The following is a 13,419-nucleotide window of genomic DNA, read 5'->3' on the forward strand; positions in this document are numbered from 1 at the left end:
CAGGTCGTTTTTATATTTAGTTTTTACCTGGTTTAATAAAGGAAAATGAATGAAAATCAGGAGGCTCACCTGTCCTTCATGGCAATCAGGAGGTTTCTTAAGCCAGTGTTGGGTTAGATGGCACAGTATCATGCATATGTTTTTCCTGTTTTCAAGCCAGTAAGTTTCTGCTTCTGTTCCTGTTTGGGATCTTTGCTACATTTGTTTTTATTTCCCCTGTGGTCCACTGCTTAGTGCACGCCAGTGCCACTTGCTTTCCCTTGAATAAATATTTTATCTGCACGTTGCCTTCTGGCTCTGCATCCTGGGGTCCCACCGCAAGCTAAAGCATGCCAGATTGTGTATAATGTATATGTCCATACTTCGGCGACATGGTGTAGTAGAGTATTAAGTATGTCTAAAAGATGCAGTATAAACTCACGTTTAATACCTCCCTAATTGCCAACGCTAATAAATGTGACATAAAACATCAAATAATGTTTGCATCGTTTTAGAGGAACTCCTAGAAGAGTGTGTGCGCGCGCAGTTACAAAAATCAATCTTGGTGCAACACTGTCCTCCCTTGTTCAATTTCCAAACTGCAGCCGTCAAACTGCAGGGTTAAATAGAAGTCTAAATGATCATTCCTGACACAAGTTTCTACAGAGCGAGGTGGAATAAACCCAAATAACGATATGGTGCTCGACCATCAAGACCAAAATGGGGTAAGAAACTTTAAAAAAGGATGAGAAGTTTCTGGACTCCCAGTGATATGATTATTGACGGCATACTTTGTAGGGGTGTTCCAATATCGGTATTTGATATCGGTCAAAAAACAAGAATGGAATGATCTTGGATTGCATGTAAAATATGCAATACAAGCCTGTATATGTTTAGTTGTGTGTGATATCGTGTGCGACACGAGCAGTCCTGCAGCGTGTTTACTTCAGTGTGATATGACGTGCGATACAAGCGGTCCTGCAGCGTGTTTATTTGTGTGATATCATGTGCAATACAAGCGGTCCCGCAGCGTGCTTACTTGCGTGTGATATCATGTGCGATGCAAGCGGTCCGGCAGAGTGTTTACTTGTGCAAAGTCAACATCTAAATGTCCTCAAATAAACGCCACAATTTATTATATTTTAGTCAAGTACTTAACAAAAGCTAAACATGCTAAGCTACTGGAGCTAACAGCTACACAACAGCTAAGCACACAATAGCGCACAAGTTAGACAAACGTAATAATTACACAATATTGCCGTCAATATAAGCAAGTTTCAAATAATTACAGTTGCATGTTACTTCCACATACAGTCTCCAAGGAAGATGCTTATTAGAAAGTATCCAGTAACAAACGTGTCCGCATTATTTGACTTACTGCACCAAGAGCTTAACTTCACAAATTATTGTGGCCACTAGTCACCAAAAAACAAACTATTCCCACTCCACTTTAACTTAAAAACAGCATAAGTCCATTCCAGACTGTTAATAATAAATAGGTTGGTGTTTTTTTACCTACCATTGTTCTCTGACTCATTTCACTTGATGAAACATACACAATAATACAAGTATGTTTGACTCCTGTCAATATCAGTATCGGCCAATACTCAAGGCTCCAATATTGGTATCAGAAGTGATCTCGATATAAACAGCAAAAGACCTGATGCTCTTGTTCTTTATTCAACAGCACCCTGCTGTGAAGACAAGATTTTATTTTTGAATGTCAGCACCTGAAATGTTTGGAGAGAAAGGACCGCCCACATTTGATGCAATAAATAAAACTAGGGCGGTTCAAACGAGTCCAAAATGACGTGATTGGTTGAGGTTGCGTTTCTTACGAGCTGTGATGTTTCACAGGCAGCAAAAAGAAGCCCGATGGGCGGCGTTCAGGAGGTCCAGCGCCACCAGGCCACCTTCATGCGGTCCCACACAGCGTTTAAAGAGTCAAAGGCTGGACGCACGTCCAAGATGGAGAACTGGTACGAGTCTTTGTTGATCTCGCCGTCGTAGTAGTCGATGACGTAGCGCACCTCCGTCCCGCAGCGATCGATGATCCAGTCGTGGCGGTCGAAGGGAAGCTCGTAGCTGCAAGGGCAAAAGGCCAAAACTGTTACACCCTTAATGATTGCTCATGTTTTGCTTGATTACATCATCAAATATTAATAGATCTGACAGTATGATTGTGTCAAATACATCTGAAGACAATGTGTCATGTTTAAATAGTTAGGTGTAAACAAACAACTAAAATGTCAGAATGCGTTTGTTAAAAAAAATTAAAATATATATATTTTTTTTTTAATACAAAGAAAACTTAATTTTGATGTTTTTCTTTCACAATGAAATGGTCCTTTGTTTACATAAATGATATGTGTAACATCAGTAAAGGGTATATTAATCATTACAAATACTGCAATACTGAATAAAATACATTCTGGGCCAAAAACACAAAATAATCTTTGCGGTGCTCCGCTGTTAGCGTTTCGGAAATATTGTGTCAGTAAATGAGTACCTCATTCCATAAACATGCGACCCTGTACAAAAAGTACACTTATGATCAAACAAATAATTTATTTATAAATAATAAATGACACATTATTTTTTTTTAAACATTATTTTTAAACAGATGCAATCATACATACAAATAATGTGGCATTATTGAGTAAAGTATTAATAGGAACCAGTTTAACATACACTTTCATAAGGTGCATGAAAGAGGCAGAATGCTAAAAGCCTTTGTCTGATATCATTCATCCTAATTTAATTGTTTATGATTTATTGAAAACCAGTGTCTGATATCATTCATCCTAATTTAATTGGTTATTTGTTTCATGAAAACCCGTGTCTGATATCACGTATCCTATTTTTAATGATATTGTCAATTAAAAAACAGTGTCTGATATCATTGATCCTAATTTAATCGTTTATTTATTGAAAACCATTGTCCAATAGCCATCCATCCATTTTCTACCGCTTGTCCCTTTCCATATGTATTATTTATTCATTGAAAACCAAGGTTTGCTATTATTCAACTTAAATGTGTTTGTTTCAGTGTCAACCAGTCTCTGATATCACATATCATATTCTTTTATTTATATTGTTTATTAAAACTGTCTGATATCACTGATCCTAATTTATTTATAAATTGATATTGTTTTGTGAAAACTCCTATAATATATTTGAAGTATTGAAGTCTTAGTCGATTTGTTAACATTGTTTAATGAAAACCAGTGTCTGATATCATCGATCCTAATGTATTAATTTATATTGCTTAATAAAACCAGTGTCTGATATCATTGATCCTAATGTATTAATTGATATTGCTTTATAAAACCAGTGTCTGATATAATTTATCCTAATTTACTTGTTTCTATTGTATTATTAAAACCAGTGTCCGATATCATCTATCCTAACTGATTCATTTATATAGTTTCATTATAATCAGTGTCTGATATCATTGATCCTAATATATTAATTTATATTGCTTAATAAAACCAGTGTCTGATATCATTGGCCCTAAATTACTTGTTTCTAGTATTTAATTAAAACCAGTGTCTGATATCCATCCATACATCCATTTTCTACCGCTTGTTACTTTTGGTGTCGCTGGAGCCTATCTCAGTTGCATTCGGGCGGTAGGCGGGGTACACCCTGGACAAGTCGCCACCTCATCGCAGGGCCAACACAGATAGACAGACAACATTCACACTCACATTCACACAATAGGGCCAATTTAGTGTTACCAATCAACCTATCTCCTGGTGCATGTTTTTTGGGGGGGTGTCTGAGTGTCTGATATAATTCATCCTAATTTAATCATTTATGTTGTTTCATGAAAGTCAGTGTCTGACATCATTGATCCTAATATACTAATTTATATTGCCCAATAAAACCACTTTTGATATCATTGATACTAAATTACTTGTTTCTCTTATTTAATCAAAACATGTTTACTTTCTATTGCTTAATAAAAACCAGTGTCTGAGATCACTGACACCAATTTTTTTTTGTATATTGTTTAATGGAATCTAGTGTCTGATATCATGGCTCCTACATGTTCAGTTATATTTTCATTGAAAACAAGTGTCTAATATCATTAATCCTAATGTATTTATTTATATTATATAAATACATTATGACACTTGTTTTCATTAAGCATATACTATATGTTTAATAATAAAAAATTTATAATATCATTGATCCTTTTCTATTTATTTACATTGTTTCATGAAAAACCAGTGTCTGATATCAGTGATCCTAATTTATGAATTTCTATTGTGCATGAAAAACAGTGTCTGATATCATTGATGCTAATCTATTTGTTTATATTGTTTAATACAAATCAGTGTGACATCATTGATTCCTAATTTATTAAATTATATTGTTTCATGAAAACTAGAGTCTGATATCGTTCATCCTAATGTATTCAATAAAAAACACAGTGTCTGGTATCATTGATCGTGAATGAACCTACCCCATCCAGTGGCGTAAGCGAGCACGAGGGGAGTATTCTTTGGCTTTACCGCCAAACCTCTTCAAGGTTGGACCACATGGACATTCTCTGTGGAAAATAGGACAGTAGGAGTACGTCTGAGATCGATTTGATACCAATGCGGAGGATTGCTTTCTCTTTTTTTATGGGTTTCTTATTGATCTCACCCAGCATGCATGGCCTCCCACTTCAAGATTTCCTGCCAGGCCTGCTCGTTGTTTTTGTTGTGGATCTTGATGATGTTGTTCATGTCGTCAGAGGCAAGATCATCATCACGCCAGCGCCACCTGGCGTTCATGCAGGTTCAAACACACAACATCAATGCTAACCGTGCTTCTCGTTAGCCTACTTCCTTTGCAACGCTTTATCACTTTGCATCATTAACATGGCTTCTTCATAAACTGACCCCTTCCTCAGCATGGCATTCCAGAACATCTGCTCAGACGGGTACACCCAGTTCTTCTCTGCGCCATGGCGTGGAATGGAGGATTCCTCTCGAGAGAGGGACAACTGGAACGGCTGGTCCACAGCGGGCGTTTGGTTAGGAGGAGGCATCTGTGCACATGTGGAACAGTCTAATAAGACTCCATTAAGTAGACTTGAACCGACTATTTGGTTATGCGCGAGGGTCTAAACCAGGCCTATTCAACTGGCCGGCCGGATCACCAAAATAGGCTTGGTGAAACCGTTCAAACTAGGGTTGCTCATGTATGCGGTACTCCCGCTACCCTTGGGCGGGCAAAAGTCAGAAATATGTGTCACAAAGCAGCAGTGGGGTGAGTAGAAGAAGACTAATCATTCGAACCAAAAATGGCAATTGACCCTTTAAAAAAAATCAAAATAAATTGCGAAAACCAGACTTTTAACGACTGGATGTTCTGCCCCGAACAAGTGCTTGAGTCATTGTTTCCTGTCGGACCGTTTAAGCCACGGACACAGTGTTCAAACAAGCAGCAACAACGGTAGAAATTCATACGTGTGAGCTTCATCACAAAACTCGTTCAAATCTTTTTAAGTAGATATTGTGAAATAAAGACTGTTTTGTTTTGTTTTGTATTGAAATTGCTGACTTCATGGAGTCTTTTGTATTTGTGATCTTTTAACTCTGGCCATCAAAGCTTGTTTAATATATGTAGCGCTAAATTTGACAAGTAGTGGGAATATCGCTATGCCTTAGGTTTAATTGTGATGAGTGACATACATTGTGTGCAATGTTTAAACATCTGTAGTTTATTGTGTGAATGTATTAACGCTAAACCTTCTATTTGATACATGTAAAATACACAATGGACATTATACTTTTGTAATGTTTATTTTATGTTTATATTTTCAGTCTTACAAACCTAAATGAAAGAAGAAATTTAAAGAAATAAAACTGAGGAAGGAAAATAATTCAAAGGAAGGAACATCAATCCTCAATAAAACTTTTGGCGCTCCTGTTTCTTCATGGTGTTAACTATCTGTCTAGCGGCACACGCTGGAAACGAGTAGCGAGGGCAGAGAAATTAATCACTGTGAAAGCCGATGTGTTTACTTTGTAATTAAGTCGACACAGTCTCAAAGGAATATAACAGGCGGTGGCAATTTTTGACAAAACATCCACATTTCCATGTCCGGCTCCTGAACCCTTGGGCTTTTGAAACTGCGGCCCTGATCTAAACCCTGAACTTTAAAGCAGCTCCCCCCTCTTTGGTTAGTTGCACTTAGTAAGGACATGGGATAGATTCACTTATCTTATTTACAGTAGCATCTGAAGGACCTGTCAAAAAGGTTATAGAACCGGAATAACAAACAAGGAATTTTCCTGGACAATAATGCATAAACTTTTATTATTACACAAAGAACTCAAGGTGACAATTTTTGTATGATTTTTAACAATAATAATAAAATAAATGAATAAATAAAATGTCCAAATCTTAGAAATAAGCTATTTTATATTGTCGAAATTCAAATTTAAAATATCAAACTAGGAATCAGTGGTAGTAAATGTTTCACCTACCATGTTTGTCGGGTCGATGTCACTATTCAAGCCTGTTGCGACTTTCATGGGACACTCCACAAATTCATAGGCTCGATCTTGGTGAGCTGGACCGCCTTCTGCTTTGTGCATCGGACACTCTGATGGCGGAGACACTGCAACCACAACAAATACAAAAATAAGATATTGCCCCTTTTCCACCACAGAGACTTTTAGCATTTACCAAGGATTCATTTAGACCAGGGGTTCTTAACCTTTCTGACCTCAAGGCCCAACTTTTCCACTACAGAGGGACCTGGGACCCACTCAAATATTAACACAGAACTAGTGATCTTATGCATGATTTCAATCGTGTTCAATAATTATATCTATCCATCCATCCATTTTCTACCGCTTATTCCCTTTGGGGTCGCGGGGGGCGCTGGAGCCTTTCTCAGCTACAATCAGGCGGAAGGCCGCGTACACCCTGGACAAGTCGCCACCTCATCGCAGGGCCAACACAGATAGACAGACAACATTCACACTCACATCCACACACTAGGGCCAATTTAGTGTTGCCAATCAACTTATCCTAACAATGTGTTAATCACAAAGATCATTATCAAGGTTTAGGTAAAAAATAATTAGTAATCAAATACAATTCATAAGAAAATGAATAATTTCAAAGTGTATTAATAATAAATGTAAATATGTTTATTAAATAATATGTCCATAAAATTAAATTGCAAATAAAAATACAGCTTCCCCATTGTAGTCATATTTTTTTGCGCTTAAGAAACTTCCCTATGAGCTCGCGGCCCAACACTGATTTAGACTGCCTTGTTTGGTCCCTCATTCTGATAGTGAGGTGTATTTATATTTCCAGACAAACTTATAGAATTCATTATTTTACCTACCGACAACAGGCTGTGCTTGGTGCATGGGGCACTCCGATGGCGGAGAGACTGCAGAAAAACAGATACAATTGAAATATTGTTTTTTCTTTGGTACCATGCAGTGTTCATTTTGACAGCAGTTTTTAATTTAGTTTCAATCATAGTCTTTTGACAAATATGTATTTAAGTTTCAGTCATCTAAATTGATTTAGTTTTAGTCGACTAAATTCCTCAACATTTCAGTCGACTAAAATTACAGTAAATTTCGTAGACTAAAATAGAAAGTATAAAGGATAACAAGTCTTTGAAATAGTGTTGAAACCACTTTTATTAGGGTTAATTGCAGAGCATCTAAAAACTAAATTCACAACAAGACCTGCACCCCATGACGATATCAATAAGTATATTTCACACTAATCTTATTGTGTATTATTTTACCTGAAATTAAGCATTTTTTTTCAAATGAGTAATAATAATAATAATAAATGACAAACTAGTTTTATTTTATTTTGTTTTATTTATGTATTACTGTATAACTACACCAAGTGTGCACAATTGGCATATTGGCCAATGTCCTGTTTATTAAATACAGCAACCAGTGTTATAAATTTAGAATGTGTATATCTCCCACAGCTGTCTTTCTTTGTGTGTTAGCTTGAAAAATGACAAATCTGCTCTTTCGGGTTGTCAGGTTGAGCAATTTATAGCTGAACAGTGTGCCAAGGACATCAATTAAAATGCATTGTATGGGTATAACCGCTTATTAAATTGGCGGGCAAGCTCACCCATGGTGTACAACAAAAGTAAAGGCTGGAATATACTCTCGCATCACGTAAGTCTCTTCCAAATCGCTAATGGGCAGTGTGTCCTGAAGGAGCACCCGCAGCTGTCGTTGAATAGATATTTACTAGTGATTGTAAACGTGATTCTTTTTACTGACTCGGGTGCCTATGAGTCACTCCCCAAACTGAATCGATTCACTTAAATCACTCATCACAGAGCGCATGCGTAGAGACTCACTCATACTACAGTAACCAAAACTCTCATTTAATAACACCTGCAAGAGTTAATGCTGCACAACTTTAGAGGTAACAGTATTGATTCTACAATTGTGAAAACAACTACAGATAAGTTGGTAAACTGCAGGCTTAATTCACAGTCTCAATAGTTAACATCGTTGGAGTTTTGCCCAACCACTCCTCATGTCTCTCTCTCTCTGCCTGTGGGCAACCTGAGCGACTACTAATAATATTAATGCAATTTCAATGAGATCGCCATTGAGAGATAATAAAAGTCTATCTATCGTGTGTGAGGCAAGGGTGATGCAACAGCGCCTGTTGCTGGTTAAAATGTGGTATATACTGAAGGAAATGCTCACAACTGTTAAAAGACTTTTGAGAGATATTCACGTAACCAAAGTGGACCCACTATGTGATACAGCAGTGGTCCCCAACCTTTTTGTAGCTGCGGACCGGTCAACACTTTAAAATTTGTCCCACGGACTGGGGGGTTATGGTATTTATTTATTTTTTTGTCATAAAGAAATACAATCATGTGTGCTTACGGACTGTATCCCTGCAGACTGTATTGATCTTTATTGATATATTATGTATATATTGTGTTTTTTATGTTGATTTTTTATTTCTTTATTTTTTATTTCTTGTGCGGTCTGGTACCGGGCCACGGCCCGGTGGTTGGGGACCACTGTGATACAGGACATTAAAGATATCTACCTGATTGTCAGTAATGTGATACAGTGATAATGCACATCACACAAACAACACATTAAAGCAATTTCTCTGGAGAAAATTAAATATAAATGCAAAAAACAACGCAAGCAATAGTGCAACATTACAGTAAGATTTTACCAGTGCAATAATAAATAAAACAACTAGCTATACCAGAAGAAAACAGCCTCACACAGGCGCAAATTCAATCAGTTCACTTCCTGACTCGCCAACGCCTATGGCCCCGACCCCAATAACCAGTGAGAGACTGTCAGTGGCCCTGTTCACACTGCAGACCTAATCTGATTTTTTTTGCCCTCAACTGACACAGATCTGATATTCTTTTTTGCCTGTCTGGTCAAAGTGCTTCAAATCTGATCTTTTCGTATCAGATTCAGGCCACATCAGGAGGTAGTCTGAATCCGATTAGAATCTGATCTTTTTAAATGTGACTTCAGTCTAAACAGAAATGCGTCCGGAATGCGTCCTATATATATATATATATATATATATATATATATATATGAAGCAAGAAACATATTTGTTGTTGTTTCTATGGGACTAATGCACGTATAAAAACGCAGTTAGACAAACAGGGGGCGTAATTAGTTACATATCACATGGCTTATTCTCTTAATTTGGCTCGGGCGTGGCAGGGGAGATTCACTCATCGAGTTAATGGCAACGAAAACTCGTTAGTACTGATTCAGTAAAAAATTCACAACTTAGAACCATTTATTCATGACTCGCATGTCACTAAAATGTACTTTGTTGTGAAGAGTGAAAGACGACAACATTGACATCTTTGTCTACACTGGAACAAATCATTCGGAATCATCAGTGTACTTTTAATGGACGTTTTACCCATAAACCAAAGTTGGACTGTGCAACTTCTGAACGAGTTGCGACAGAGGACGGTATTATCATTTGCAACGCTATTCGGCCGTCCGGCACATGGGACAAGAGGGAGCTATTTTGTAAATAAACATAACTGTTAAATACCTATTGTAAGTTAACAACATGCTGGTGTTAATCTGTATGGTCATTTGTCTCTGACGTTACTTAACATGCTTGAAAATATTGACAGAGAATGAGGGAGTGTTGTGTGAGAGAAAAAGAACTGTGTGCAGAAGAAAAAGTGTCGGAATTGAACCTGTTGTTCGCACAAGATTGGCAATAAAAGTTAGAAAGAGTGTCGTTTGTGTGACTTTTTATGGGCGAAACAACAAAATAAGATGAAATCCGACACATTCAGTAATTATTTTTAGTGCACACTGAGATTTCAAATACACAATATCCGTTTTCATGCAACTGTTCAATCACTGTTGCTTTACTTCATATAAAAATGTGTGGATTTCAAGCACAAAGTCTGCTCTATTGTGCTTGGGGATCCGCCTCTTTAAAAGCTCAGGGCTCCCACTAATTCAGCATTATAGTGAGTTGTATTTTTCATGCACTTATTTTTGCAGTATTTATCTGGCACGAGAGGAAAACAGTCCTTAAAAATAATGCCTACATTAAACCGGTCCGTCGTGCAAAAAAGTTTGGGGACCTCTGGTCCCACCCACCTAAAGACGAAATGAAATATGATTGCATTTCGTCTGTCAACATTTCCACCCTTTTTTTTATACTTCTGATTGCATTGTGATTTAATTCCGTCATTGTTTTACTCAACATGCATTTGTTTTGATTACCGGTCGTTGACGTCCTATTTAATTTTAGTCAGGGGAAAACAGGTCCTTGGCGATAACTAAGACCAAAATTTGTAGTCAACAACATTGACACTGGTACCATGTATAAAAACAATAGTCTTGTTGTGCAATATCACCTTTAACAGGCTGATCCTCTTTGTGCATAGGACAACCTTGGGGAGGGACGGCCATCATTGCCTCTGCACGAACTGTAGGAGCAGCAGGTGAGGACAGTGAAGATCCCATCCTGTCCAGTCTAATGTAGCAACACACACACACAGACCAAGGTTATAGCAGTATTTACTTTGTAACATGGACGGGCATTATTACACTGGAGAATACGATGATGACTGGGGTGTTCCTGCTTCACATTTGTGTTTACAAAACATCCATTCATCCATCCATTTTCTACCGCTTATTCCCTTTGGGGTCGCGGGGGGCGCTGGAGCCTATCTAAGCTAAAATCGGGCGGAAGGCGGGGTACACCCTGGACAATGTAATATAAGTCAATAGAATAGAATAGATAAAATAGAAAGTACTTTATTGATCCCTGGGGGAAATTCAGCACCACAGTTCGCTCACAATAAACAATAAACACTTAGGTATTTTTTACCTGTGAATAATATAAATACAGTCTATTATACAGCATTATTCACATGTGAATAATATAAATGCAGTCTAATATACAGCATTAGTCACATGTGAATAATATAAATACAGTCTATTATACAGCATTTTACACATGTGAATAATTTAAATGCAGTCTATTATATAGCATTATTCACATGTGAATAATATAAATATAGTCTATTATACAGCATAATACACATGTGAATAATATAAACGCAGTCTATTATACAGCATTATTTACATGAGAATAATATAAATACAGTCTATTATACAGCATTATTCACATGTGAATAATATAAATGCAGTCTATTATACAGCATTATTCACATGTGAATAATATACATACAGGCTATTATGCAGCATTATTCACATGTGAATAATATAAATGCAGTCTATTATACAGCATTATTCACATGTGAATAATATAAATACAGTCTATTATACAGCATTATTCACATGTGCATAATATAAATACAGTCTATTATACAGCATTATTCACATGTGAATAATATAAATGCAGTCTATCATACAGCATTGTTCACATGTGAATAATATAAATACAGTCTATTATACAGCATTTTTCACATGTGAATAATATAAATGCAGTCTATTAGACAGCATTATTCACATGTGAATAATATAAATATAGTCCATTAAACAGCATTATTCACATGTGAATAATATAAATACAGGCTATTATACAGCATTATTCACATGTGAATAATATAAATGCAGTCTAATATACAGCATTATTCACATGTGAATAATATAAATACAGTCTATTACACAGCATTATTCACATGTGAATAATGTAAATTATAATAAAATATAAATAATTAAAAAAAAGCTAGGCTAAGTAGTTAAATACACAGTAGATGACTAGATACAGGATAGTTTAAGCCAGCACAACTTTTGTAATACTTTTAATGTTTTATTCACCAATTGACTTACTAAGACAAATTAAAATGTATTTTAATTAGTTACTCCGTGGCTTAGGCAAGACATGATAATGCTAATGCTAATGTTAGCTGCGTTTCATAAGTGAGCAAAGACGTGAAGATCGATACATTGTACAAGAACGACAACATACCGCGACGGCACCACATACCACGGTGTACACATAAATAATAAATAAAAAAACAAGCGAGAGAAGAACTTACACAAGAAGGTACAGACCCAATGTCAACGTGCAGGACAAATGTATGCCATCCAAATCTGCCACCGGAAGTAAATCTGCGACAACTCATACTGCGCATGCGTGCATTGGCCGCCATCTTGGACACATATTTACGGTACGCCGTTAACGACAAAATAAATGTCAACTTTGCGTATGAGGTTAATCAATATAAACAGTGAACACAAAATTATATATATATATATTGCGTATAATTGCACTCACATCTTATTATTTTTGTATAATTAGTATTATATTTTAGTATTTCTGCTACATGCTTCCATTAATTATTTGTCCATCGGTTTTCTATTACAGGTTCCCCGGCGGTGAAGCTTTCGTGATCAATGTAATACCCTCACACAACACGAGAATGTTTTGTAACAAGTATATATTATGGTAAAATAACCTTGAAGCCGTAGATTTTTATGCCGAGCCGCCGTCACTGACGTCACTTACACAGGAAAGCGATTGTCCAAAGTGAGTTGCCGTAGCACTGCTACCGTTAGCAACTTAGCATTCAATGACGTAACCAGAACGTCATATCCACTTGTTAAATAACTTTGTGATGCCTTACTGCCTTCTGTTTTTATAAATGGGTGTGATTCCGCTTTTAGCTGACGTTTTTCCGGTTACGTGGAATAGCCTGTGTAATATTAGTGCGAGCGTTACGTCACGTAGCAGTTACCATAGCAACACACACGCGCCTACAGTCGTCCCCTCGTTTATCGCGGTTAATTGGTTCCAGACCCAACTGCGATAGGTGTATTTCTACGAATTCTTATGTAAAAACCTACTATTCTCAAAGTTGTAGCATAAAAAAACGGTTTGCCATGATCAGAATACGGCTTGGGACAATATTACACCCCTAGGCATCAA

General features: G+C 36.8%; 1 protein-coding gene across 3 annotated transcripts; it reads right to left on the reverse strand.

The window, feature by feature from the left end:
- Positions 1–1,648: 1,648 nt before the first annotated feature.
- On the reverse strand, positions 1,649–13,063 carry hccsb (holocytochrome c synthase b). Of its 3 annotated transcripts, XM_072913523.1 has the most exons (9): positions 12,950–12,967; positions 12,546–12,666; positions 10,877–10,995; positions 7,343–7,390; positions 6,468–6,601; positions 4,875–5,023; positions 4,636–4,755; positions 4,451–4,537; positions 1,649–2,064 (listed from the first exon to the last, which is right to left on the reverse strand). In XM_072913523.1, the coding sequence occupies exons 2-9, from the start codon at positions 12,641–12,643 to the stop codon at positions 1,866–1,868; spliced, it is 954 nt and encodes a 317-aa protein (XP_072769624.1). In that variant the 5' UTR covers positions 12,644–12,666; positions 12,950–12,967; the 3' UTR covers positions 1,649–1,865. The 3 variants fall into 3 exon arrangements, with proteins under 3 accessions (XP_072769624.1, XP_061821081.1, XP_061821079.1); XM_061965097.1 differs by lacking the exon at positions 12,546–12,666 and having other exon boundaries at positions 12,950–13,063; XM_061965095.1 differs by lacking the exon at positions 12,950–12,967 and having other exon boundaries at positions 12,530–12,667.
- Positions 13,064–13,419: the final 356 nt, after the last annotated feature.

Source organism: Nerophis lumbriciformis, linkage group LG07, assembly GCF_033978685.3.
Source record: "Nerophis lumbriciformis linkage group LG07, RoL_Nlum_v2.1, whole genome shotgun sequence".
Lineage (NCBI taxonomy): Eukaryota > Metazoa > Chordata > Actinopteri > Syngnathiformes > Syngnathidae > Nerophis > Nerophis lumbriciformis.